General features: G+C 39.9%; 1 protein-coding gene across 2 annotated transcripts in view; it reads left to right on the plus strand.

Annotated features, from left to right (window-relative positions):
- Nucleotides 1–18,287, plus strand: part of CA8 (carbonic anhydrase 8) — a 70,375-nt gene extending 52,088 nt beyond the window's left edge. For both annotated transcript variants that reach the window (XM_069466466.1, XM_069466467.1), the window contains 4 exons: nucleotides 6,589–6,651; nucleotides 8,789–8,837; nucleotides 10,148–10,260; nucleotides 17,928–18,287. In XM_069466466.1, the coding sequence (XP_069322567.1) occupies nucleotides 6,589–6,651; nucleotides 8,789–8,837; nucleotides 10,148–10,260; nucleotides 17,928–18,062 (360 nt within the window). In that variant the 3' untranslated portion in view covers nucleotides 18,063–18,287. The remainder of the gene's footprint in view (nucleotides 1–6,588; nucleotides 6,652–8,788; nucleotides 8,838–10,147; nucleotides 10,261–17,927) is intronic.
- The last annotated feature ends 7,259 nt before the right edge of the window (nucleotides 18,288–25,546 follow it).

Here is a 25,546-nt window from a genome sequence, read left to right on the forward strand (position 1 = left end):
AAATTTTAGTCTCCTCCAACCCCCTCCCCGTTACAGAATAGAAACCAAGGCCCAGAGAGGTCAAGAAATTGTTTATACTCACACAGCAGTTTATTTCTCAGGAATTTAATGCTTCCAGTTGGTACCAGAAACCAGAGTTTCAGCTCTGCATGGTTCCAGGCTGCCTTTTAAATGACCTGGGATTAGAGCACTAATGTTAGCACAGTGTTCTTCAGTAACTTAATTTTCCAAAGAGAATTGAGTAATGGGCTGTTTTAAACTTGTTCTTTGTGGCATATATATCAAGACTATTATTGATTGCAATATTTTTTTATTTTTACTTTTAATTTTTTTTATTTCAGCATATTATGGGAGTACATAATATGCTTCCCCCACCTGAGTCAGAGCTTGAAGTGTGTTGATCCCCCAGACAATGCATACTGCACTTATTAGGTGTGAATATACCCATACCCTCCTTCTCCCCTCCCATCTGCCCGACACCCGATGAATGTTATTAGTATATATGCTCTTAAGTGTTGATCAGTTAATACCAATTTGATGGTGAGTACATATGGTGCTTGTTTTTCCATTCTTGGGATACTTCACTTAGTAGAATGGGTTCCAGCTCTATTCAGGATAATACAAGAGGTGCCATATCACCATTGTTTTTTGTGGCTCAGTAGAACTTCATGGTATACATATACCACATTTTATTGATCCACTCATGTATTCATGGGCACTTGGGTTGTTTCCACGTCTTTGCAATTGTGAATTGTGCTGCTATAAACATTCTAGTGCAGATGTCTTTTTTATAGAATGTCTTTTATTCTTTTGGGTAGATACCCAGTAATGGGATTACTGGATCAAATGGTAGATCTACTTGTATCTTTTTGAGGTATCTCCATATTGCTTTCCATAGAGGTTGCACTAGTTTGCAGTCCCACCAGCAATGTATGAGTGTTCCTATCTCTCAGCAACCATGCCAACATTTATTGTTTTGATAAAGGCCATTCTTGCTGGAGATAAGTGATATCTCATTGTGGTTTTGGTTTGCATTTCCCTGATGATTAGAGATGTTGAACATTTTTTCATATGTTTGTTAGCCATTAGTCTATGTTCTTTTGAAAAGTTTCTGTTCATGTCCTTTGCCCACTTTTTGATAGGGTTGTTTGATTTTTTCTTGCTGATTTTCCTGAGTTGTATATAGATTCTAGTTATCAGCCCTTTATTAGATGTGTAGCATGCAAATATTTTCTCCCATTCTGTAGGTTGTCTGTTTGCTCTTGCGATAGTTTCCTTGGCTGTGCAGAAGCTTTTTAATTTGATCAGGTCCCATTTATTTATTTGTGTTGTTACTGTGATTGTCTCTGGGGTCTTCTTCATAAATTCTTTCCCTAGGCCAATGTCTGTAAGAATTTTTCCAACATTTTCTTCTAGAATTCTTATAGTTTAACACTGTCGGTTTAAGTCTGTTATCCATTGTGAGTTGATTTTTGTGAGAGGTGAGAGGTACGGATCCTGTTTCGGTCTTCTACATGTGGCTATCCAGTTTTCCCAGCACCATTTATTGAATAAGGATTCTTTCCCCCAATGTATGTTTTTGTCCACTTTGTGAAACATGAGATGGCTATATGAGGATAGTTTTATATCTGGGTTCTCAGTTCTGTTCCATTGGTTTATATCTCTGTTCTTGTGCTAGTACCATTCTGTTTTAGTTACTATAGCCTTGTAGTATAGCTTGAAGTCTGGTACTTTGATGCCTCCTAATTTGTTCTTTTTGCTTAAGATTGCTTTTGCTATATAGGGTCTTTTCTGTTTCTATACGAAGCATAGAATTATTTTTTCTATGTCTGTGAAAAATGGTGTTGGTATTTTAATAGGGATTGCATTGCATCTTTAAATGAGTTTGGATAGTATAGACATTTTAACAATGTTGTTTCTGCTGACCCATGAGCATGGTATGGTTTTCCACCTGTTTACGTACTCTGCTATTTTCTTCCTCAGTGTTTTTGTAGTTCTCCCTGTAGAGCTCTTTTACTTCCTCAGTTAAGTATATTCCTAGGTACTTTATTTTCTTTGTTGCTTTTGTGAAGGTTATTGAATCTTTGATGTGGTTCTCAGTTGTACGTATCTCTAAGGTATTTCTTTATTGATGTTTGAAAGTAGCCATCCAGTTTTTAGCCACTTACTGGTTTTTTTTTTTTCTTTCTTTCTTTGTTTTTTTTTTTTTTTGTTTTTTTTTTGTTTTTTTTTTTTTTGAGACAGAGTCTCACTCTGTTGCCCAGGCTAGAGTGCTGTGGCATCAGCCTAGCCCACAGCAACCTCAAACTCCCAGGCTCAAGTTCCTCCTGCCTCAGCCTCCCGAGTAACTGGGACTACTGGCGTGTGTCACCATGCCTGCTAATTTTTGTATTTTTAGTAGAGATGGAGTCTCGCTCTTGCTCAGACTGGTGTCAAACTCCTGACCTCAAGTGATCCTCCTTCCTTAGCCTCCCAGAGTGCTAGGATTACAGGCATGAGCCACCTGCCTGGCCTAGTCTCTTAATGTTTTCAAATCAGCATCTTAAAAGTATAACACATATCATAGAATTTAAAAGTAAATCTTTACATTTTTAAATGAACCCTCTTCTCACTGTTTGTTTCATGGCTTTTTCACAGGCAGAGCCCTATATTCCCTCTGCTTTATAGCTGTATTACATAAATAGACAGGCATCATGAAATATTGATGAAAAGTGTTTTAGTTATACAACTACATTTGATAATATTTTGTATATTGCTGTAATAATTATTAAAGACTGTTCTTATAACCTGGAAAAGTTAATAAAACGTCCAAATCTGAGAAGTTGAAGCAGTAGAAGGCAGTATCTCATTATTGAAAATAAGAATAAAAATAGTAAAATAAAAATAAGAATACAAATAACCACATAGTCAGATATAGAAGGGAAGGGAGCATGTTAGTTTCATCTTTGGAGAAATAAATAACATTTATTTATTTACATAAGAAAAATCCACAATAAATATGTGTGGATGGAATCAGATATGATAAGTTAGTATTTTCAGTTACTGACTCTTAGCCTATAGCAGCTGCCCTGGACTCTTAGGGCCCTGGACTGAAAGCCCAGTCTCCCAGAACTAGCATCAGTGTTTCAAGGGACCAGCTGCGTCGTTGCAGGCAAGGGAAAGCCTTGAGAGCAGGCACACTTGTTCTAACTTTCCATACGTTTCTGTGAGGAAGAATTCAGGTTATCTATGTGAAAATGCTTTTCTCAGGAGAGAGTGGAATTGTAGAAACTGAGAGCAAAATTTCACAAAGGGAGGAAGGAATGACCAAGGAGAGGGGCTGAGATCCATCGGGGTCTGGCACTTGGGCTGGAGGAGGGAAGACAGGAGAGCGATGTTGGAGGCAATGAGTGTAGACTTCCCTTCCAAGGAGGCAGCAAATGTAGACTTCCCTTCCAAGAAGCTCAACCGAAGGAAGGAAGGACAGATGAGAAATAGCTAGTAGTGATGTACAGAACATAATTCTGAGATCTGAGATCTGCCTGTGTTTTTATTCTGAGCAAAAAGAGCTAGTGCAGACACGGAGTTCAAAAATACTGGAAAGAGAGGGCGTCACTGATGTAGAAAAGTCCTGGAGGAGGCAGGAGGGCATGGGATGAGAGCTTATGTGAATGAACCAACCTTGGCTAGGAGGGGACCCACTCTTTCTCCGAAATAGAGGGCCGGGGGGAAAGGGCAGGCACAAATGGGGGCCGATTTATAGGTGGAGAAAGGCAGGAAATTAGGGGAATTCATGCCCAATGACCTTTATTATCTCTGAGACATAAAAAGTGAAGGATTTATAGAGCAAAGGAAATGGGTGTGGGATTGGGTCTTGAAATAGCCCAGGAGGGAGTAACAATAGACTTGACGGTCAGTGGGGGAGCCACTTGAGATTGGACATCCTGTACAGGGGATGGCAGGTTGTTCTTCATCCAGGTAAAGGAGCAGAGGATTGTAGTAAATTGAGTGTTCATCCATCATAGAGCAGATGACTTGGGAGGATAGAAGGATTAAAGAATGGAGAGGGAGTGAAGAGATGTCACCCATCTGGCCAGGAGCGAGTGGAGGCGAAGCCACGAGGTCTGAGAGCCCTGGCTCCTGGCGGTCAGTGAGGGGAGAGAGGAAAGGGCTGGAGAGCTGGTGGGTGAGGGTGTCTGGTCGGAGAGGACGGTCTTCTGCAGTTGAAGTTTCAGAACGAAAGCTGATGCAGGCAGCTTCTCAGGGTTAGTTTGCTGAGGTGGAATGGGGCAGAAAGCACGGCCTGGGGGGTGAAGAGACTTAGGCCAGGGGGGCCTTGGTCCCCACCTGGATGTGGGAGACGTCCAGGGTGGCAGCAGGAGGCGGTACCTGAGGGAGAGTGTCCAGTGGGTCAGTGAGGGATAAGGAGGGCTTGACAGTGCCGGAGGACAGTCTGCTCAGGAGGACGGCTTCTGAATGCGAGTCAGAGAGTACCAAGCTGGATGGGACAGCAGAGCACGGACCGCAGCTCCCAGTCTCCCTGGGAGACCGCACGGTGTCCACTCAGAAGGCCTGTGCAGGAGCTGTGGCCTTGGGCAGGTCTCGGGGTGTTCACACACACCTGGAGGAGGATGGAGAGCTTGTCGCAGATGTGGAGTTGTCTTGTATGAGAGAGTGCAGTGGAAAATAAGGAGAGATTGAGTTAGGAGTGAAAAAACACAGGTGGCACAGGGCTGAGATTCCAGGAGAGGAGAGCTGACCAGAGCAGTTTGCATTTTCAGTGGTGGTGAAGGATGGCAAAGGTGAGAGGGAAGCAATTAACTGGTCTCGCGGTTCCTGGTGGACTCTTGGTACCGGGTTATGTTACCTGAACTGTTGCAGGATTTCAACAGTCGGGGTACGGAGATTGCCACTGGTACTTGCTTTTCATTAGTTATAATGTCTTCATACAAAATATTGGGAATGAGGAAAGGGAAGAGATGGAGTAATAGCCAGAGTTTGTTGTGGGATATAAAGTTTTGCACATAAAGAGTCTTTATAGACAGGAGGAGCCAGCGATAGTTATTAAGTGCTACTATGTGCAAAAACTATATTTGATGCTGTGAGTCATTCAGATTAAGAATAATAATGTATAATATTAATTGGATTACGATGATTCAAGCCCTGTTCTAAATTCTTTGGTTTAGTCTCATCTTCAACCCTATCATTTTTATCCTCCCCAGTAAATAGGTGAGGAAGCGAAGGACACAGAAGTTAAATACAGTTGCTCAAGGTCAGACATAGCTCAGAAGTGGCAGCCTTGGGCTGAGAACCCGGCAGCCTGACTCCAAGTGAGCTCGCTCCTGGACCGCTGCGTCATGTGGCCCCACAGTGCTCAGATGTGCACTCTCCAAAGTTGTTTATAGTCTGGCAGGAGCTGCGTGAAAGGAAAACAGACCCCGGCTGCAGGTGTGGGCATCCAAGTGCTACAGCATGGGTACACCAGGAAGTCAGAGAGCGGCCCATTTCTCCTGAAGATTGGGTAGTGCCTGAAAATCCAAGTTCTTGCGCTCACAGGGACATGTGCACTAGGTGTTTTTTTTAACTTTAGAGAATTTATTTTCTGTTTTTAGAGCCTATCTCAGGAATTGCAGACATTTGGAAAATAAAGTCTTGGTTGTTTTGAACTGATTGGCCTATCTTAGTTTAAGTGTTTCTTGTCTCTCTCTTTTCCTTCTGGATACCCTTTCACCTCGCGTATTTCACAGTCGGTTAGTGTTGAGAGAAACAGAGAACATGAACATGTTGACAGCTACTCTAATTTCTTTTAAGTCGTTCTCCAAATATTTATGTGGAAGGAAAAAGCTAACGCTAACAGTGATTGTTTATCTGAGGTTATAAATTATCTCTGCTATTACTCTCCTCCGTTATCATGGAGCATAGAAAGTAGGTCAGATTGCACTTATAATTTTTAATGTTAAAGTTAAGAATACTAAATATTAGATTTTTTTGAGTCTCACATTTCTTTGGAGCATTTTATACACTAAAAATATGTGTAGTGATATGTAATGTTTTGAAATAGAAGGCTATGGAAAAGGCAAATTCTTATTTATTAATATTTATTATTAATTTATTAATATTTAAGAACAGAAAGTGGTTATAGAATTATGTTCTATGGTAATAAAGAAATGTTCACATACCCACTTTTCGGAGTGAATATAATTTTTCAACATTGATAAAATCTTTATAACAGTGATCTATAAATGCCAAAGGTAAAATGGAAGGGTTTGAAATGTACTGAGTAGTTTTAATTAAAAAATGTCCCTTACATTTTTATAATGTTATTTCATGATTTGATATATTTTATATACATAGCACAGTGAGTGACACCTGTACACAGCAAGAATTTAGAATGGATTTTTAGACATTGCATATCTAATACTTTATCATACTAGCTTCTGTGACAACTTTGATTACCTTTAGTAGATGTTGACCTAGTTATTAAAAAAAAGGTCACTTAATTATTCCCCAAGGAGAACATGCAGATGGACTTGGTTCTGTTAGTTATTTTGAATTAAAGCTGAACATTTAAACATGTTGCGGTTGTGGTTTATGCTTTATATATTTCAGATAGGAAAAGAACATGTTGGCCTGAAGGCTGTGACTGAAATACTGCAGGATATTCAGTATAAGGTAAATCATTATTTAAAATAAAATAAAAACACTGCTTGTATGAATGGTCCCCATGACCACCTGTGGGCTTGGTGATTTCCTAGAAGGACTCAGAAAAGCTGCTGTCCTTATGATGTGGTTTATTATGGTGGGAAGAGATGGATCGAAAATCAGCAGAGGGAAAGGGCACATGGAGTGAAGTCCAGGGGACACCAGGCAGCAGCCTCCAGGAGTCCGTCACAGTGAAGTCACATGATTCTCCCAGCAGTGATGTATCAAAACACGTGTGAAGTGCTGCCAACCAGAGAAGCTCACCCTAGCCTTGGTGTCCAGGGTTTTTATTAATATCAGGGGTTAGTCATGCAAGCACAAAATGCCTGCATCATAAATGACCTTAGCTGCTCAAACTCCAGCGGCAACATCCTCCACCCGACGGGCACAACCAGGCCTTCACCATAAATCACACTGTCAGGATAAACTTATCTGGTCATACTGGGACAGAATGTGCCGAGGCCTCAGGGGCACAACAGGAGTTCACCGTAAGTACAGCATGGCCCAAGGCCTCAGGCATATAGAAACACTCCTATCAGGTAGAATATTCCAACCTCAGACGTTATATCCCAGGAGCCAGCCAAGAGTCAGTCCTGAAGACAGGCCTTTATATAGGGTGTGCAGGGTTTGGGGAACCCAGGCCTGCTGAGTTAACCCTTTCTCTGTCCACTCATTATAGAAAGTTGTGTAAATGAAACAAATAAAAATTTGGGGAACCATATTTCAAAGTATTTATGTGAAATAAATTTTTTAAAAAAGGAAGACAAGTACACGTATGCCGTAAGATAATATTCCAGAGAGGGTGACTTAGATCAGTCTGGCCCTGCAGCGATACAGCCCGGCATTGCTAGGAAGCCAAGTTCTATTACAGACAGTGCCTTCTAGGCTCGCCCTGAGTGGGCTGAATCTGAGTGGCTTGGGGAAGGGAGTAATTCAGTCCCGTGTGGCTGCAGCAGATGCAGAGCAGGATTGAACTTGCTTAACTGAAAGGCATCCAGAGACCCACGGCCAGGTCTAAGAAAGATCACTCTGGGAATTAAGTCCAATTAGCTCTACACTAGCACGGCCCGAGGCATCTTGAACCAGGCAGCGCCTCCAGTGAAGATCTGGCCAGACTCTGAGTGAACCCAGCTTCCAAGGGAAGCCCAGCCTGGGGACGAAGCTGGTAAAAAGCGGGTGGGGACACATTTTGATTGACATTTGTTCAATAGAAGTGAGCTGAGAAAATTTCTCTTCATTCTTTGGCTGATAGGACATCAATCATTGTGTAATACAGGAGGATGGGGGGAGGTGAGTAATGTGGATTCTTTAATGTATAAAATAGTCCCAGGAAGGAAGGAAGAGACTTAGAGGTTACACGTCAACTTTCCCTGTTGCATCTGTGTCAATAGAATAATCAAGGGAAATCCGATTCACATGACAGGTCTGTCTGCTTCTAAGGCTTTAAGCAATTTGAATGACATGATTTAAAATAAAGATCTTAATGTAAATTGTTGAATAAGGGGACAGATATGTCCCTTGAAATTTAAATCTAGCTTTGATAAAAGTTGATGAGAATAGAACATTTTCATCTGAGTTTTGGATCTCCCTTTCTGGATGCGGAGAGCATCTAGAATCCATCCTAGAGCTGAAGTACCAAATCGAAATGGGACAGATGAGACGTTGGGAGCCAGGCTGTAATGCCAAGAAGCTTAGGAGCTGAGATGAAAGCAGGAAGAAAGTCACCTCGAAAGAATTCCCCCAGCCAGGGTTCAGGCGTTTTGCACCCAGGCATTCAGCCCAAGTCTCTGGTATGAAAGTGCTAGGAGCAGGGAAAGTCGCTGGTGTGGGGCAAATGGACACCAGCTGTAAGTTCCATGCCAGGCTTTATAGGGAAAATTGAACTGTGGTGGCAAAGAAAATAGCCATAGAACGAGAGCAGGAGTATCTTGTTGGAACCAGCCAATGTTGCTCTGGTGGGAGACAGAAGGAAACACCCACAAATCTGTGGGACCCAGTGAAGCCATTCAGAAAAGACTTCATTCTAGATTTTTAGTTCTAATACATTTCTTATTCTAAAACTTAAAAATTTTACAATAACGTGGGGTAAATATTTTTTCTTTTTCAGGGGAAATCCAAAACAATACCCTGCTTTAATCCTAACACTTTATTACCAGGTAAGTATTTATCCGATTAGATAAAATGAATTTTATCTGTGGCTGTGACTACATTGTTTTCCTCAGAATATACTTAACTACATATTATTAGCTAATAAAGTTTCTTTACAATTTATATTCTCTACAGCAGGTACTATTTCCAGATTATTCTAAATACAGAAGTAAACCTTTTGAAATAATGGAGATACTTTGCCACTAGTTCCATTAATCCAAAAAGAGCTTTCTTAGGATTATTTGTAAAAATTGCTACCTCTATGTAAAGCACCAGCATAATAAAATAACCTTGATCTACTTTTAAGATTGATCAGTGAAGTTCTTATTAATCTTTGGAGTGAAAAAAACTTTGTCTAATTTTATTAGGTTACCTATTTGCAGGAATATTATTATTTAGATATTACTCTAAATTTTGTTTATGTACAGGTATAATTATGCATAAAATACTTAGAAAATTATTTGGAGTTAAAGCTTGGCTTATATAAAATTTTGATGTCTGTCTAAGTTATGTGCTGTTTCTTAGTCTTTCAGACAAAACCAAGTAAGTTGATGCATTGTATCCTCTACTTGCTACATTTAATTGCTCTAAAACAAGGCAATTTCTATACATGTTAAAACATTTACTCATCATGCTTAATTATACATTCCTTTAATACAGAGCTAAATGATTTCATAAGTGATTTATTTCATCATAATATGATTTTAATATTTTGCTGTTGAAGAAGCAATATAGAGGTAGCTAGAACTAAATGGTTAAAAATACAGGCTTAGAAGCCAGACCGCATGGGTTCAAATCCTGGTTCTGTCTGTTGTTAGCTGAGTGACTTTGGCAAATGACTAACCTTCTGTGATTTAGTTTCTCCATCTAAAATATGGGGCTAATAATTGTACTTAATCTCACTGATTTGTTGTGGAGGTTAATGAATTAATGTAAAACGCTTAGGTAGAATAGTGCCTCGCATGTAGTAAGTATTCAATGAATATTAGGTATCATTCAGTCAGGTAAATCCTCTAATAAAGTGAAAAAATCAAAAACATGGATATACTTCTTTTAAAGTGATTAAACTTAACAGATATATACAGTAATCCATTGATAGAAATAACTGTAAATAATAGAAAGGATTCATGGTTTTCATTATTTTCTCCATGATGATTAGTTTAAGAATACATATATATATATAAGGCTCTAGTTTAAAAATGACATCCATCTGAGAAGTGTCATTTGGACAGTTTGTAATTTGGAAAATTATTGCTGCAGCCTTAGGATTACTATAAATTAACTTGCCTTTTTGTGACATGTCCACACGGTTGCACAGATCCTCTGCTGCGGGATTACTGGGTGTACGAAGGCTCTCTTACGATCCCCCCTTGCAGTGAAGGTGTTACCTGGATATTATTCCGATACCCCTTAACTATATCCCAGCTACAGGTGAGTGCGCTACCTGTGAAGTTCTGAGTTAAAGGTTAAATACTGTTTCTGTGAAAGGAAAATGTCTGTTTTATGATTTAGCTCCCTTTAGATCAGCCGTGCCTTTTCAGATGAAAGTTCAATGTCTTGAGCCAGTGAAAGCAATTGTGAAAGGTCAAGGATGAACAAAACCCAGTACTCATTTATGATCTGTATTTTTAAAAGTTAGTTTTTAGAGAGTAAATAGAAGTCCCTGAAAGAGCCAAACTTTTGATGAGTCTAGTCATTCCTTTATGTGGATCTTCCCAGGTATGAAGAAAAAGGTCTGGAAGTAAAGTGGGAATGCTGGTGGTTCCTGTAAGTCACACATCAGCTTTGTGATAGCTTTTCCTTGGCAAGTACAGGAAAATTCTGTATGTGGAGGGGTGAAGGAGATAAAAGGAATGCCCTGGAAAGTTCTGCATTGTTCTCTAGCTCCACTTTTAATCACCTACCCCCAGCCTTGGGCTTTGCATGGGTGCTCTAAATGCCATTGCCCCGTGTTGGGAGGACGTGAGAGAATTGGGCTGTTAGCTAGTGAAACATTAGGCACCATCACTACAGTGCTCTTAAACAATGATTTTGATATTATTGCAAAGAGATGCTTTAAATGTCTCCTGGGGGATCTGTGAAAGGGATGTGTTCTGGAAAGCTGTTGTCCCTTCATGATCAACCTCAAATGGCTTGGGCAATACTCTCAGCAAACCAAGTTTTCTTTAGTAACTTTTTACAAATTTTTTAATATACTCCATTATTTCTTGAAGTTAAAAAACTCAAGTTTACTACCTTCTCTGTAAAGCTTTCTTTTGTTTATATTTAAATCTGTAAAAATCTTTCTTTCAGAATGTAAGTTTCTCTTTATTTCTGTTTATCTAGGGATTAACTTTAAAAGTTCCCCATTCAGCCTCTCCTTTCCACACCTTGCATTATTTTATAAACTTTGATCACATGGCGTTTGGGCCTTTGTATTTTTTGTATGACAAATGTAGTAGCTGCTGTAACAAATAAACCTCAAAAATTCAATGACTTAACATACTAGAAATTTATTTCATACTCACATAAAATCCAACATATGCATTTCTGATTCACAGTGAAGACTTTGTGCAGTCATTCAGACAACCAGGTTGAAAGAACTCTGCCTTCTTTCCAAGGCCGCCCTAGGTGGGGACATGTAGTGAGGAGGAAAGGGAAGAGTGTGAAGCATCTCAAGGGGGATTTTTGTTTTAAGGATCAGTCCTAGAAATAGTGAGCTCACTTACGCACACTGTTAGCTAGTACTGGTCACATGACCATACCTAACTGCAGGGGAAGGTGGGAAGTCCTTCGAGCTTCATGCCCAAGAAGAAGAAGAATGAACTGGGTGATTAGATGAGCTAGCAGTCACTGCCACCATAGATCAAGTGGAGTAGGAAGACAAGAGAGCCCCAGCCGAGTGCAGGCGCCGCAGTGCCTGGAAACTCAGAAAGACCAAGATGCTTGCAGAGAACCAGGAGGGAGTGATGTCCTGCATGCAAAAGTGTTTCCAAGATGTGGAGGAAGAGAGGTTCATAGTGACAAGTCCTATGGAGAATTTAAGCAGGATGAGTGCAGCCCACCCACGCATCAAATAAGTACACCGTGTAAAAATGGGCCCAGATGCCTAGGGTTCCTTCACTCTGAACTATTGGCTTTCATCTGGCTTAAAGTCTGGCTTTTGACTTGATCCTTTTGGTACCTAACGTTTTTCTTGGCCTGGCATATTTGCAGCTTGATTCTGGCATTAGCGTTCCTGCGTTGCTGACCTGTAGCTTTCCTTTTCCAATTCCATTCCTCCCCCACCTCTTCCATTCATCATGCTGTCCTCCAGGTAAACCCTGTAGCCCATCCAGCCAGTTTGCCCTGAGGCTCTTACTGTGGAGGAAGCCTTCATTTTTTTTTCAGATTTGCCTCCTCATTGCAAACATGATGCTCGGACAAGAACTCTAATTGCCAATTAGACCATTGTTAACCCAAGGGAGAAATTTCTGTAGGATGTGGAGCTGAACGTGGAGGGACCAAGCTGAATACAGACCACAGACTCTCTTTCTAGAAGTTTTATGGGAAAGGCAAGGAGAAATTTAAGGACAAGTTGGAGAATAGAAAAGTGTTTTTTTAAATTTTTTAAAATTAAGATTTAGGTATCACTAGAAGCTTTGTAGGCATATTGGAAAAAAAGCAGTGAATAGAACAGTCAATCCCATGATATAGCGACTGCTGTTACCATTCCCAGTTTTTAGAGGAGGTGACTGAGGCTTAGGGAGATTAAGGAACCTTTGCCTCGGCCACGCAGACAGTGGGGGTAGGTTTTTGGGTCCAGTCAGTCCTGTGTGATGTCAGTGCTGGGTGCTTAACTTTGCCCCTTTTCAGCTCCTGCTTTATCATCACTGCAGTTTCTTTGAGACCCTCTCTCAACATGAGACCTCGTCAGGAAGACCTAAACAGTGTTAGAGAAGATTTCTGTCTTTTCATGAGTTTTGTGTCCCGTGTTGGAAGAGTTTTGTTTCTTTCAGACAGTTGGAAACGCAAAGCAAGAGCTTCAGAGGCTCAGGCCTGATGTACAGATTTAGGGGTAGTTAGTGTTGAAGAAGGAGCCAAAGGACAAAACAAATGAAATGCCCAGGAAAAGCGTGTGGTCAGAGAGCAGTAGAGTGAAGAAGATAGGAAGAGGCGGTCCCTGGGGACACCTTTCTGGGGGTGACCCTCTTTTTATAAGAAGACTATTCTAAACTGGTAGGACCCCATGGGACCCCACTTTACATTTGCCATCTGGTCACTCCAGGTCTCTTCTCCTGCTGACACTGTGTTCCTGAAGCAGGGAATGAGTTCTGGGATTATCCCGCAGGCACGTGAAGGCCACGCGTGCTGCCAGCTGCTCCATCCAGGTCACGCTAAGAGACTGCACCCCGAGCTGTCCTGAGCCAGGGCTGTGGGTGATACAGTTGCCGTTGTTCTGTGAATGACAAATGTGAGAGATCAAACATCCTCTGCACTTACTTTTCCTACAGTTTGACGCTAGGACATTTCCTTGTTGTTGCCGCAGAGAGCCTAGGATCTTAGATGCCCATTTCAAAGCCCTCAGGCTTAACATACAGTATGTTTTGTGATACTGGGATGCATTCACTGGCCTTTACATGTCACTGACCCTGTTAATACAAGTGATTTACTGACATAGTAAGGTGATATATGTCATAGTCCTATCTTCATTTTATTTGTCCTTATCATAGGCAAATGTTAGCATGTGAAATTATTTCTTTGAGACAGATGTGGAGAACTCATACATTAATTCATGCATTTATTTGGAAATTAGTTGACATTTGCTATGTGCCACACACTGTAACTGGCACTGACAATGGAAGACCAATAAGACAAGGCCCTGTCCTCAAGGAATTCACCATCCAGGGGAAAAGACCAAGTAATTAGCTTTACATTAAAAAACCAGTAATCTCATGTGTCTGGTGCCATAGTATGGAATGAACATGGTCTTATGGTAGCACGTAGGAAAGGCACCTGGGTGAGACTTAGTTATCTAGAAGACCTTGCCTATGCCAGCTGAAGGAGTGTTGCGTGGGTGTTAGCAGGTACTGCCAACAGGGCAAAAGCACCTGCATGCTTGTGTCTTGCAAGGAGGTAAGAGAAAGCAGAGTGCACCGGAGGATGCATGCGGTTGGTGTGAAGGGCCTGTGGCGTGAGGTGAGGTTGGAGAGGGGAGGAGGAGCCCAACCTTCATCAGTGATTCTCCATGCTCGGCTGTGGATGTTGGGCTTCTTCCTAAAGGTGGCAAAGAATCATTGGAATGTCATAAGGAGGAGAGAGACATGACCAAGTTTGAATTCAAGAACTGTCTCTGTTGCTGCAGTATGAAGATGTGGGTTTGAGTTAAGGCCGTGACAGTGGGATAAAGGGAAGGGAATGATTTTAGAAATGATAAGGAAGTAGAATCAGCACTTGGTGGCTGATGACACAGGAGGGATTTGGGGGAGGAAAGACCACCTGTATTTGACTTGGGTGACTGGCAGATGTAAGATGTTGCCTTTGACCAGGACAAGAAGTCAAGGAGGAAGAACAGGTTTATGGAGAAGATTATGAGTTTATGGTTGTAAATATTGAGTCTGAGATGCCTTTAAGACATCCCAGAAGAGGGTATAGTGTCTAGGTGGTGGGTGAAGCCAGAAGTTTAGAAGAGGAGATCCTTGAAGGAGAGAAAAGAAGGGATCCAGAGAACTGGGGAGGGGCAGCTAGCCAGGGGTGTGCGTGGCAAGAGGTGTCCCCGGGGAATGGCTTGAGATATGGGAAAAGTCAGGAGGCTCATGTAATATCCAGAAGCCGAGGGAGAGGTGAGTTTCAAGGAGGGAGCAGAGAGATCATGAGTGTCAGGTTTTGCACACACATTCAATTAAGGACTGAAAAGTATTAATTGGATTTAGCTACAAGGAGAGGTTATAGACCTGAAAATGAGGTAGAAGAGCTGACTGTCTGCAGTCACATTAGTTCAGCATTACTTTACTGTCCAATGGCCAGGGCTGGGGCTCCTTCAGGCTGGGGTTGGAATCAGAGGAACGTTGATGTCAGTGTTACTGGGGGCGCAGATGTTCTCTTTCCTAGTCTCCCTCAAAAAAATTAAAAAGATCAGAATAAGGAGTCAGTGACAGAGTGAGAGTTGGTTTATGAATGAGAGCTCAGTAAAGAAGAGGGAGCAATGATTTTAGAGGGAAGGTTGGACAGTGGGGTAGAAGAAAATGAAACAAGCCAAACAAAAACCAGGCTGCAGTATGTGCAGGGTGGAGAGTCCTCTCTCTATAGCTCTATTTGTATCTGTTTCACGATTTACACATTTATGGACTGTTTAAGCACACTTTGCTTTTTTATTTAATTAGTATGTACTGAATTATAGTTCTCTAACTCATGTATTATTATTGATGATAAAAGAAAGTGAGAACACTGTTTTAAAAAACCATTTTATCTAGGCCATAAACATATCTATTACCTCCCAAAATTTCATCCCATATCCTTTGTTATTTTTATTATTATTGTTATAATTTTTTTGTAAGAACACTTGACATAAGACATACCATCTTAGCAATTTTAAGTGTACAATAGAGCATTGTTAGCTATGGGCACTGTGCTGTGTAGTGGATCTCCAGATTTATCTTGTATAACTTTGTACCCTTCAACCTTCACCTCCCCATTTCTGCCTGTAGCCAGCTCCTGGCAGCCACAATTCTACTCTCTGCTTCTATAAATTTGACTATTTTAGCTTTCACATATAAGTGAGATCATGCAGTATTTGTCTTTCTGTGCCTGGCTTATTTCCACTTCTGGGTGTGGATCCAAAGGAATTGAAGTCAGTATCTTGAAGAGATTTCTGTGCTCCCGTGTTCATCGCAGCCAGGACATGGGAACCGTGTAGATGTCCGTAGACGAATGAATGGAATGAACGGCTCGAGCACACTGACTTTTATGTATCACAAAATATGTATATTTCTCTTTTGACGTGATGACACACAAAATGAAAGAGTAAGTCTACTACTAGAAGATGGGCAAAGGAACTTGGGAACTCCTGAAAGTTAAGTAGCACCAAGCCACAAACTCTAGAAATTAGCCTTTTGAATGCACTCATAAAAGAATCAGCTTTAAAAATGATTTTAAACTGAACTTTTAGCGAATAATTTGGTTTGTGGGTCAGTGAAGTTTGGAATAAATGTCTTAGACCAATTGGAGTGCATCTCTGGTTCAGAGAACAGCGGCTGTTCAGTCTAATACCTTCAGAAGATAGGGACTTCTCCCTGAAGTGTGTGGGCTCTCTGTGCCCCCTGCCTCGTTCTCTCTTAAATTGTTTAAAAATAAATATCATGGTTAAGTAGACTAGCATGAAAAATCGCTGCAATCATACATTCAAGATATATGTGATAATGATGGTCTCTGAAATGCCCTGACATTTGAATTTCATTGAAGATTTTTATCCTGAAATATTACTCTGTTCATTTATCACGATCTCTCCTTTCAGCATGGGCTGATTCAGTACGCATTTGAAACGCTTTGAAGTGACGAAAGGGTTGTGAGGGGTGGTTACTTCAAAAAAATTGGCGTTTTACAAAGCCACGTTTCCCCCCTCGATCTCTGTTGATGTTTGAAGTCCTCAAAGTGTTGCTGTGTTAGAGAAAAAGATTTCGTATGAAATAGTTTTCTCTGAGAGTGCTGTGATTTGAGACTGACTGGCTGTTGATTCAGATCGTCTCTTCTGGAAGAAGTTGTTTTCACAGAATGTGCTTCAGGCTAAGGCCTCGGGCTTGAAAGGTTTATCTTCAGTTCAGAATACATAAATATAAAATTAACCCAGCTTTAAAATAAGCTTCACAGTCGATAAAAGATGGCATATTTCTTAAAATATGTTTAGGCAGTAACGTTCCTAGGCCACATCGCTCATTAGTGACGCTATCCACAGTTCTCAAGTTTCTAGTTGCAGGTATTATGTATGATCACGTGTAAAGTGAATGCTAGGAGAGGTGGCTTTAAATTTTCTCAGTGAATTGGTTTATTATCTACTTTATGCATATAAAATTGTAGCCAAATGTTTATCTCAAAATACTAAAGGTTTGACTTCAAAAGAAGGCAAGCAAAAGAAATGCTGCTATTTATCAGATACTTCTGTGTGCTTGGAACTGTGCTGAGTGATTTTTATGAATTTTATTATTTACTTCTTAGACCATCCTTGTGAATACTGTTACTATCGTGTCTGTTGTGCACTTGTGGAAACTGAGGCTTAAAGAGGTGAAGTCGTTGGTCATTTGGGTCTCAGATGGTAGAGCCAGATAGGAACCGGGCCTTGGATGCAGAGCCCCCTGTCTGCACGATCATATTCTTCCGTCTGGAAAAGTACTGGATTATCTCACTGACCAGGTTCCTTTCCACTCTGTACTTACGAACAACTTTACGGTGAAAGCAAATAAAATTTTGCATATCATTCATGACACAGCCACAGAATTCTGCAATTTGTGAACAGAAATGAAATGCAAGAGGTCAACTAATCCAGGGGTTCTAATAAAAGTCTAGAACACCTAGAGATTTTAGGGGGCCCATGAAACCCCTGAATGATATGCAAAATTTTACATGTGCGTTTTCCTAAGGAGAGGCTCCCTGACTCTAAGAGTTGAATCCCACAAAATTCTAATTCAATCCACTCATATACAGAGTTGGGGGGAAATTAAATGGTTTGTTAGAGTAGAACCCAGGTTAGAAAACTGACTTCTAATGTTTCATTTTAAGAATATACTTGGGGAACATTTACGGGAACTTAATTCATTTGTTCACTCTTTCTTGGTATATTATAGACAGACATAAAACCTTTTTGAGAGCGGCGTGTATCATTCTCACATTAACAAATCCAGCAGGTTTGTGGCTACTTGAGTTGTCTGGAGACCTGGGTGTCTCTACTTCTATTGTTATCTCTTGAAAGGGTCTTGTCTAATGTCTTAGGTCTAGAAGAACTAAATCTGTTTTTCTCTGTTTGAAGTTTAATTTTAACTTTCTCTTTTCTAATTGTTGTAATTTATACATATTTTAAGCCATTTATAAAACTCCAATCTTGTTAATGTCTGATCATTGATTAATCTATTTTGTTCTTTTATTTTCAGATAGAAGAATTTCGAAGGCTGAGGACACACGTTAAGGGGGCAGAACTTGTGGAAGGCTGTGACGGGATTTTGGGAGACAACTTTCGACCCACTCAGCCACTTAGTGACAGAGTCATTAGAGCTGCATTTCAGTAGCAAAAGAGAACAGGAACAAGTTCATCTTCATCAGGGTATGTGCAGATGAAGTAAGGAAAATGAGGTGCACAGTTATGTAAATGTAGCATCCCGAAGTTACTCTCATGATGATCCTGACACTTTAGCAATAAAACATGTGCACTTCATTTTGACAAAATTTATGCTTTGTCATGCCCCCTCCCTTCTTGGAGATGTTTGTAATGCATTAATAGGCTACAGGCTATACAAGACAAGGCTTAAACCACACCTGCAGGCCATCAGTTTGCTCAACAGATCTCTTGAGTTTTAGTAAATGTCAAGTGGAGTGGCTTGTCTCTGACTAACAGACATCCTTATCTTAAGTTAAAACATTCCAAGCCTTTAGACAAAGCTTCATTTATGTAACCAATTACAGATCAAAGAAGCTTTAAACCCACCTATAAGCTCCCACCCCACTTTGAGATGTCTCGCCTTTTCAGACCAAACCAATGTGTGCCCTCCACATGGTGACTTAGGGGCTCATGTGTAATTCCTGTCTGCATGAATGTATGAAACCAAACTGTAACCAGGCTACCGTGGGCACATGTTCTCGGGATCTCTTGAGGTGATGTGCTCCAGGCTGGTCACACACATTTAGCTCTGAATAAACCTCTTTAAATTATTTTACAGAGTTTGGTGTTTTTTTCTGTTAACACAACAATGGGAAAAACCAAAAATACATAATTACAAGTTGTAATAAATTCATGAATGAGAAAGATGAAGCAATGCCGGGGAGGAGATTTCAGGTAGATGGAATATCTTTTGCAAAGGCCCTAAGGGGCTACTACCTGTGGAGGAGGGAAGACTTTGATGCGTTGAGGTACCTGAAGGAAGGCCTGGTGAGTCTGGGGTATAGAAATTGAAAGTGGGAGAGGCAGGCACGGCCCAGATATTAAAGGGCCTTGGTAGTCACATTAAGGCATCCTTATTTTGCTGGTAAGCATTGTGAACCTACAAAGACAGTCACTCAGGGGAGTGACCTGATCCCATGTATATTTTTAATAGCTCACCCCGGCTGGAGAAGGAATGGATTGGATTACAGTGGGCCAGGGCAGGAGTAGAGAGATATTTTAGAAGCCTGCTGAGTAGCCAAGGTGATAGGCATGGAGCCTTGTGCACTAGAATAGAAGCAGTGGAGACAGAGAGAAGTTAATGGATACGAAATAGAAATTGCACGGGGTATCTAGTGATGAATTGGGGGAGGGTGGAGGGAGATGGAAGTGTCAAAGGTAACTTCCATGGGTTTGGCCTTTAGAAACTGTGGCTGGAGTGCCACTGAGTGGCCGTGGGAAAGCTGCAGGGAGGCCCTGTTTGGGATGGAAAGATGAAGAGTTGAGTGGGCAAGAGATGCCCGTCAGCCACAGCAGTGGGCTCCTGGTGGTGAAGATTATTGGAATTTCCAGAGTGGAGACCAGAAAAGAGGTCTGGGTTGAAATATGCGAGTATTTGGCATACTGATTTTTATATGTTTGTGTACATATAATGTTCAAACGGATCTAATGGGATTACCTCACTAAAGTGTTCATAAAATCTCGTGTGAGGCCGTACAAATGAGTTAACCAAGATATAGAGAAGTTAGGTCATGGCCCAAAGTAATGCTGTTATTAAGCAGCGGAGCCAGAAGTCAGATCCAGGTGGCTCAACTGTCAGAGCCCTTTTTCTTAAGCAGTTCACGGACAGAGGTAAATGAGGGTCCCCACACTGTGGTCGGGTGGCATGGAGTGGCATAGGAGTGACGCATGTGTGTTATAGCGGCCCAAGGAAGGGCAGGCCTATCACGGCCACTCTGGATGAGCAGGGCTGGGGGGCGGGCAGGAGGCCCCAGCAACAGAGAGGACATGGGGTTGAAGGAGACCTCTTCCTTTTCTTTAAACAAAAGAAATACTAGAACTTGTCTGTATGCTGGGGGTGGGGGAGGAGCAGTAGGTGGAGAGAGACCTAAGGTGCTGTTTCTGGGAGGGGATAGAGCCATGACCTCTCTGAAAAGTTAAGGGATGAAATCCTGAGCACACAGAGTGACTGACTTTTGTTAAGAAGATGAACGCTCTCTATGCTATAACAGGAAGGAAGAAGCAGGTGGTGGTTACACAGTGTGTCTTTGATTTGCTTTTATCATTCAATGAAGAATGGAGTAGGAGCTAGGAGGGGCAGAGCCCCAGGGAAGCTGGGCTGGGAGCAGGCGGAGAGGAAGGACGGGCTTCCAAGAGAAGACAGGCGGTGTGACTGTGGGGAGGGCAGGAGAGCAGGAAGTTGTGCGTTGTCCAGTCTGGGCTAGTTAGTACACTCTCCGTGAATGCCACTATAAATGACACTTTTAATGGAGGAAGATCATTGCCTGGAATGGTTGATCCATATCCGCTCCTAGACCAGAGTTGCTGTTCTCTGAATATCAAAATAACTATCACTATTTTATCTCTCTCTTTCTCACACACACAATGACTGAAATGTTGTTCATAAGATTTTGTATTAAATATATTTCAGATACTTCATATTTCTTATATGATAGATAAATAATGTATAATTTTTCAAAGTTTTAAATTACAATTTAGACACTCTTTTAAAAAGGAGGATGGATTTGTGTTCTTGGTGGCTGAGATTACTTTAAAGGGGGTAATTTTCCTCAAAATTACTAAGAATGGTACAGGAATTCTTTCTAAGGTGACTCCAATTCTGATTTCATTCTTTTGTGAATACATTTTTGATCCTTTTATCTTGAAATATGTAATACAAATCTAGTCATAGTTCTACATAAAAATTATATTGGGAAATCAGACTTATGGATGTGTGCTTTTTATTTGATATTTAATAATGCCCTTAGGCAGGTCATTCAAATTTTTATTAAAGTGAAGTGATTTGACAGTCAGACTTTGAATTTAATGCATGAATGTTTCATTTAAGCTCTTGGAACTAAAAAGGGAAAAAAAATTCCCTGGTAGTTAGTTGTTCTCTAAAAAATGTTTAAAATAATTCAGATTTATTTTACTGAAATAACTTTAGTTTTTGGACTTAAAATGATTTTTTTTGAATGTCATGTCTGGACACCTGGAGGACTTTGATAACCAGGACTTATGATTCCCATGAATAATCTGTGATTTTTTAAAATATTACCATTTAAGAAGTGTGAACTAAGGTTTTGTACTTGTTTAAAGAATTAGCATGTAACTCACCAGGGGCTGGAAATTCTTTGGTTCAGCAGTGCTAGTTCAGATTCATGGGAGCCGATTGATCGTAAATGATCCTTGACCCATTGAATTTTCTATATGATGCAGAAGAACAAAATCTATTTTAATAACAACAAACTAATAATAAGACCAAGATTACAGTCTGGTTTCCCTGTTGCTCTTGGTATTATAACATTGGTACTACTCTTCCAACAAAATGATTATTTGCCTATTTATTTCATTTAGTATTAGCCCATTTTTAAAAGGCTATTCTGACAGTTCAAAGACTATCTCACCTGTAAGTCAAATATTGTTAAACTGTGCACATTTACAGTAATACTAATGAATTATAATTATTTCATATAAAAGCCATTGCCACAAGTCTCTTTAGATAGTTTACTTTTTTCTCCCCTTAAAGGTGGAAAAATAAGTATGCCCCAAATAGAGTAGGGAAAAAATAAAAAACCAGAGAAAAGGAATAAGGAAAAAGAGGGGTTATTCAGCAATCATCTCTGAATGGTCTCTTTGTCAAGCTTGCCCTTATTTTTCTTTCTGGGTCTTTGAAGTTATCCTTGACTGTATTGAACTCTTCCCTACTTGTACTTTTGCAATTAATGACATTTTCTTAGCTTTAATAAAACTATAGGTAGCATCAAGTTCATATCGGTTTTCTTTTATAGCCTAAAAGAGTTATAGCTTAGGAAAGGATAGGCATTATAGAAAAGGAGGGGGCTGTGTGGGGAATGTGAGAATGTCAACTCTGAATGACCAAGCGGGTAAAAGCTATTATCCTTCCAGGATAAATGGAAAGCTCAGAGCCATATTTTCAGTCAGGAGAACTTGGACTCTCCTCACTCTAATAATTTAACATGATGCAAAGCACTAGGGTGATAATTGAAAGCTCTGTAGATATAGCTGTTTTCTATTTACTGTATCATATGGAATTTTCTCAAAATGGAATGAATTTCCTAAAGGATCTCAAAACAATTTCAGTAAAATGCCAAAACACTCAAACTATCTATTATGTTCTGATTATGTGATATAAAAATTACTATTAACCCAGGAATGAAAATATCAAATCTGTGTGAGCTTTCTTCAAGATTACTGAACAAGGAAAATAATTCCTTTTAATGTTTTGGAAATGTTTATAATTTATTGTGGATAAAAATTTCAGAATGATTTTTTTTTTTCTCCCTCCATGAATTCAAACAAAATTGTGTCTGGGAAGAAGACAAGGCAACATTTTGCAGTCATGGGCCAACTTGTAGGTTGAACATTAATATATTTTGACACCTTAAATATAGATTTCATGATTTGAAATCTGAAGAATAAATTTTTCCATAAGAAAACCACTGTGACCAGTTTATATCATTTAAACATGTTCTATTATACCTTTTACCACAGGGATACTCAAAAAGTGTGTGCTGATATAAAAAACGGTTTTTAAGTATCAGCAGAAAGGATTTGGATTAGCTAAGGAAAAAGTGTATTTGTAGAGGCTACCAGGAAGACTGTTTCTGTAGTTAGGTGGTTTAAACCTTGCAGTGGGCTTTCTAGGAGGACTAAGGCATTATATACTTCAGTTCTGGATGGTTTAGGTGGGAGCCTGCCTGGTCCGGGGCATGTCCCCTCAGACCTTCTGGGGTCCGTTGAGTGCTGTGCTTTTAGTTCCCTGGTTGTATGATGAATATGCCTTCTTAAGTCTCTGTTACCCTGTCATGGAAAAGAGAAGCTAGAGAGAATAGGCAGTGGGTAAATGAGGAGGAAAATGAAAATGCTTCTTTAGGAGTAAGTTTTTCTGAGTAAGTCTCCAACTGGAAAAATAAAACTAAAAAATGGATTTGAGGAAATTATCAAAAATGCTAAAAGATAAGTGCAGAAATCATTGGAAATAACATAGACTTTAATCAGGAGTTTAAGGAAATCCTTTTTTTTATTTTTTTAGGTATTGAATGAATTTGTTTTTATATTTTCTGCACCTCTTAGAACAGAGTATTATAGAAGCAACAATATAAAAAAAAACCCTTTTATGTCAGCATTTCATTATGATTAAAATCTTAAAAATAAAAATAGAGGGAAAATAGAATCAAAATAGGATTTGTACTTAGATTAATGTTGTTTACAGTTGAAAAAACTCAGAAAATTACGTAGAGATCTACTTAGGTAGAAAGAGGGAATTAAGGAATTGAGTCTCTATTAAAAAATACATTGTTTTTAGGCAGATATGAAGAGTTCATATTCAGCTACAAAAGATTAAGCAAAAACTACTGCTGTTTCGTTGCACAGGAATGGCAACAGTCAAGGAAATCATCATTTTCTCTTTCACTACAATTTTACCTAAACTTCAACTTTCTGTTTTTAAGCACCTCACTTTTCTTTTTTGTTTCTCTGATTTCTTAGCACCTTGACAATTATCTGTACTTTTTTAGCTGTCTGCCTTTTTAGGGTTAAATTTAAATACTGTTAATTGAAGGACCAGGTTTTACCTCCATGAAATCCTTCCCAAGTAAACTGGCCTTATTAATCTTTGTCTCTTTGCTCTCTGAGTTTGGTGCCATGTTAGTCTAGTTTTTAATTATTTTTGGTTTTCTAGTGCATTTAGCAATAAGTGTTAGTACCACTTACTCCACCAAACTATGAATTTCTATGTCAGAGAGTCAAATAAGTTTGTAACAGACTGCATTAAGCAGATAGGTTTTCTTCATGCAAGACTTCAGAGACCCTGTAATATGCCAGGATCTTATGTCAATGTCCAAGAGGGTATGGTATAGTATATAGCATTTCACAAATGTATTGAACCCGAGAGCAACACAGGAATGCAGAGTACGTTTTGGTAAATGTGTGGTCATCCAAAGCATTCATCGTGATCTTGGAGGACCTGATGTAGGGAAAGGTGGGTGGAGCCTACAGGTGGGAGCCAGAGCCCACTGACAGCCCTCCGCCTGCCCCACCTGCCCTTTAGGGAGGGAAGGGCAGATTCTGAATGTGTCCTGACACATGGTCGAGCTACCTGAGACACAGCTTGAAGTAATAGTAAGTTAAAGGATTTTTAGTTATTTTACTCGTGAGTTAAAGGCTAACAAACCCTTCGTGAAAACCTTTCAGTAGTAATAACAATTCGTTTTCAATAAATGGTAGTGATTATGTGTATGATAGGTGGTTCACATACGTCTCATTTCACCTCAAAACAACTCTTCTAGATGGACATTGCTTTTTAAAAACTTCGTCAATGAAGAAACTGAGTTCCAGAAAATTTAATTGTCTTCCCCAAGTATATACAGCTACTAAAATATATAACCGATGCAATTGATGGAAATAGTCATTTAAAAATAATGCCCTTAAAAATATATGCACATACTTATTTTGTTATATCAGTCAATTCTGATTCTGTCTGAACAGTTTTCAAGAAGGTGATTATAGTTTCATTGAAGTACAACATGAAATTTAAAATTTCTAGCTTAGGAAGTAGTGAAGTAAATCTAGCTGACTAATCTAGGACCTAATCTAGTACCTTGCAAATAGTAAATATTTGTCAACTAAATCAAAGTATTTACTTTCTTCTGTGAACTTTATATTTTACTTTGAATTATTTGGAAATTGTGAGTTGCAGTGTGATCATTTGCTGTCTGTTACATATTTTAGATATTTTATCATTTAAGGACATGACAAAATGTTTATAATTTTTCCTCATCAATAAATGGTAAATTTCTTAAGGGCAGTAAATTTCAAGGGGGCATTTTCAGTACTTATTTACTGGATCCCTCAGCAGCCTCTGGCACTGACTTCCTTCTTGCCCCCCTTTTTTTGGTGTCTATAATACAGACTTTTCTTCTATCTTTCTACCTGTACCACCTCTGCATCCCTTGCATACATGAATGTCCTTTTAGGAGGCCACTTAATGTTGGAGTCCTCACAGCTCAGCATTTGGGACCTGCTATCTTTGTAGGTGAGCTCATCCCACTTGTAAGTGACTCACAGCTTGTCACCACTAAATGCACATGGCTCTCTCATTTATGTTTCTAGACCAAGTCTCTCAGTTGAGTTCTAGAGTTGAATGCCTAACTGTCCATATAAATTTTCTTTTGGATATGTCAAAAGCATCTCAAACTCAACATATACAAGACTGAGTTTATGATCTTCCTTCACGGACCTGGCTCTCTTCCATTTTCTTTGAAACCCATCTTGCATTACACCTCGGTTCCTTACCTTACCCCCTGTTCACAATTTCTTATCCAGTTCTGCAGATTTGCCCTCTTGTAGCTCCCAAAGCAATCAATATGTCTCCATCTTCATCAGCACAACCCA

The sequence above is a fragment of the Eulemur rufifrons genome, chromosome 3, assembly GCF_041146395.1.
Source record: "Eulemur rufifrons isolate Redbay chromosome 3, OSU_ERuf_1, whole genome shotgun sequence".
In the NCBI taxonomy this organism is placed as follows: Eukaryota; Metazoa; Chordata; class Mammalia; order Primates; family Lemuridae; genus Eulemur; species Eulemur rufifrons.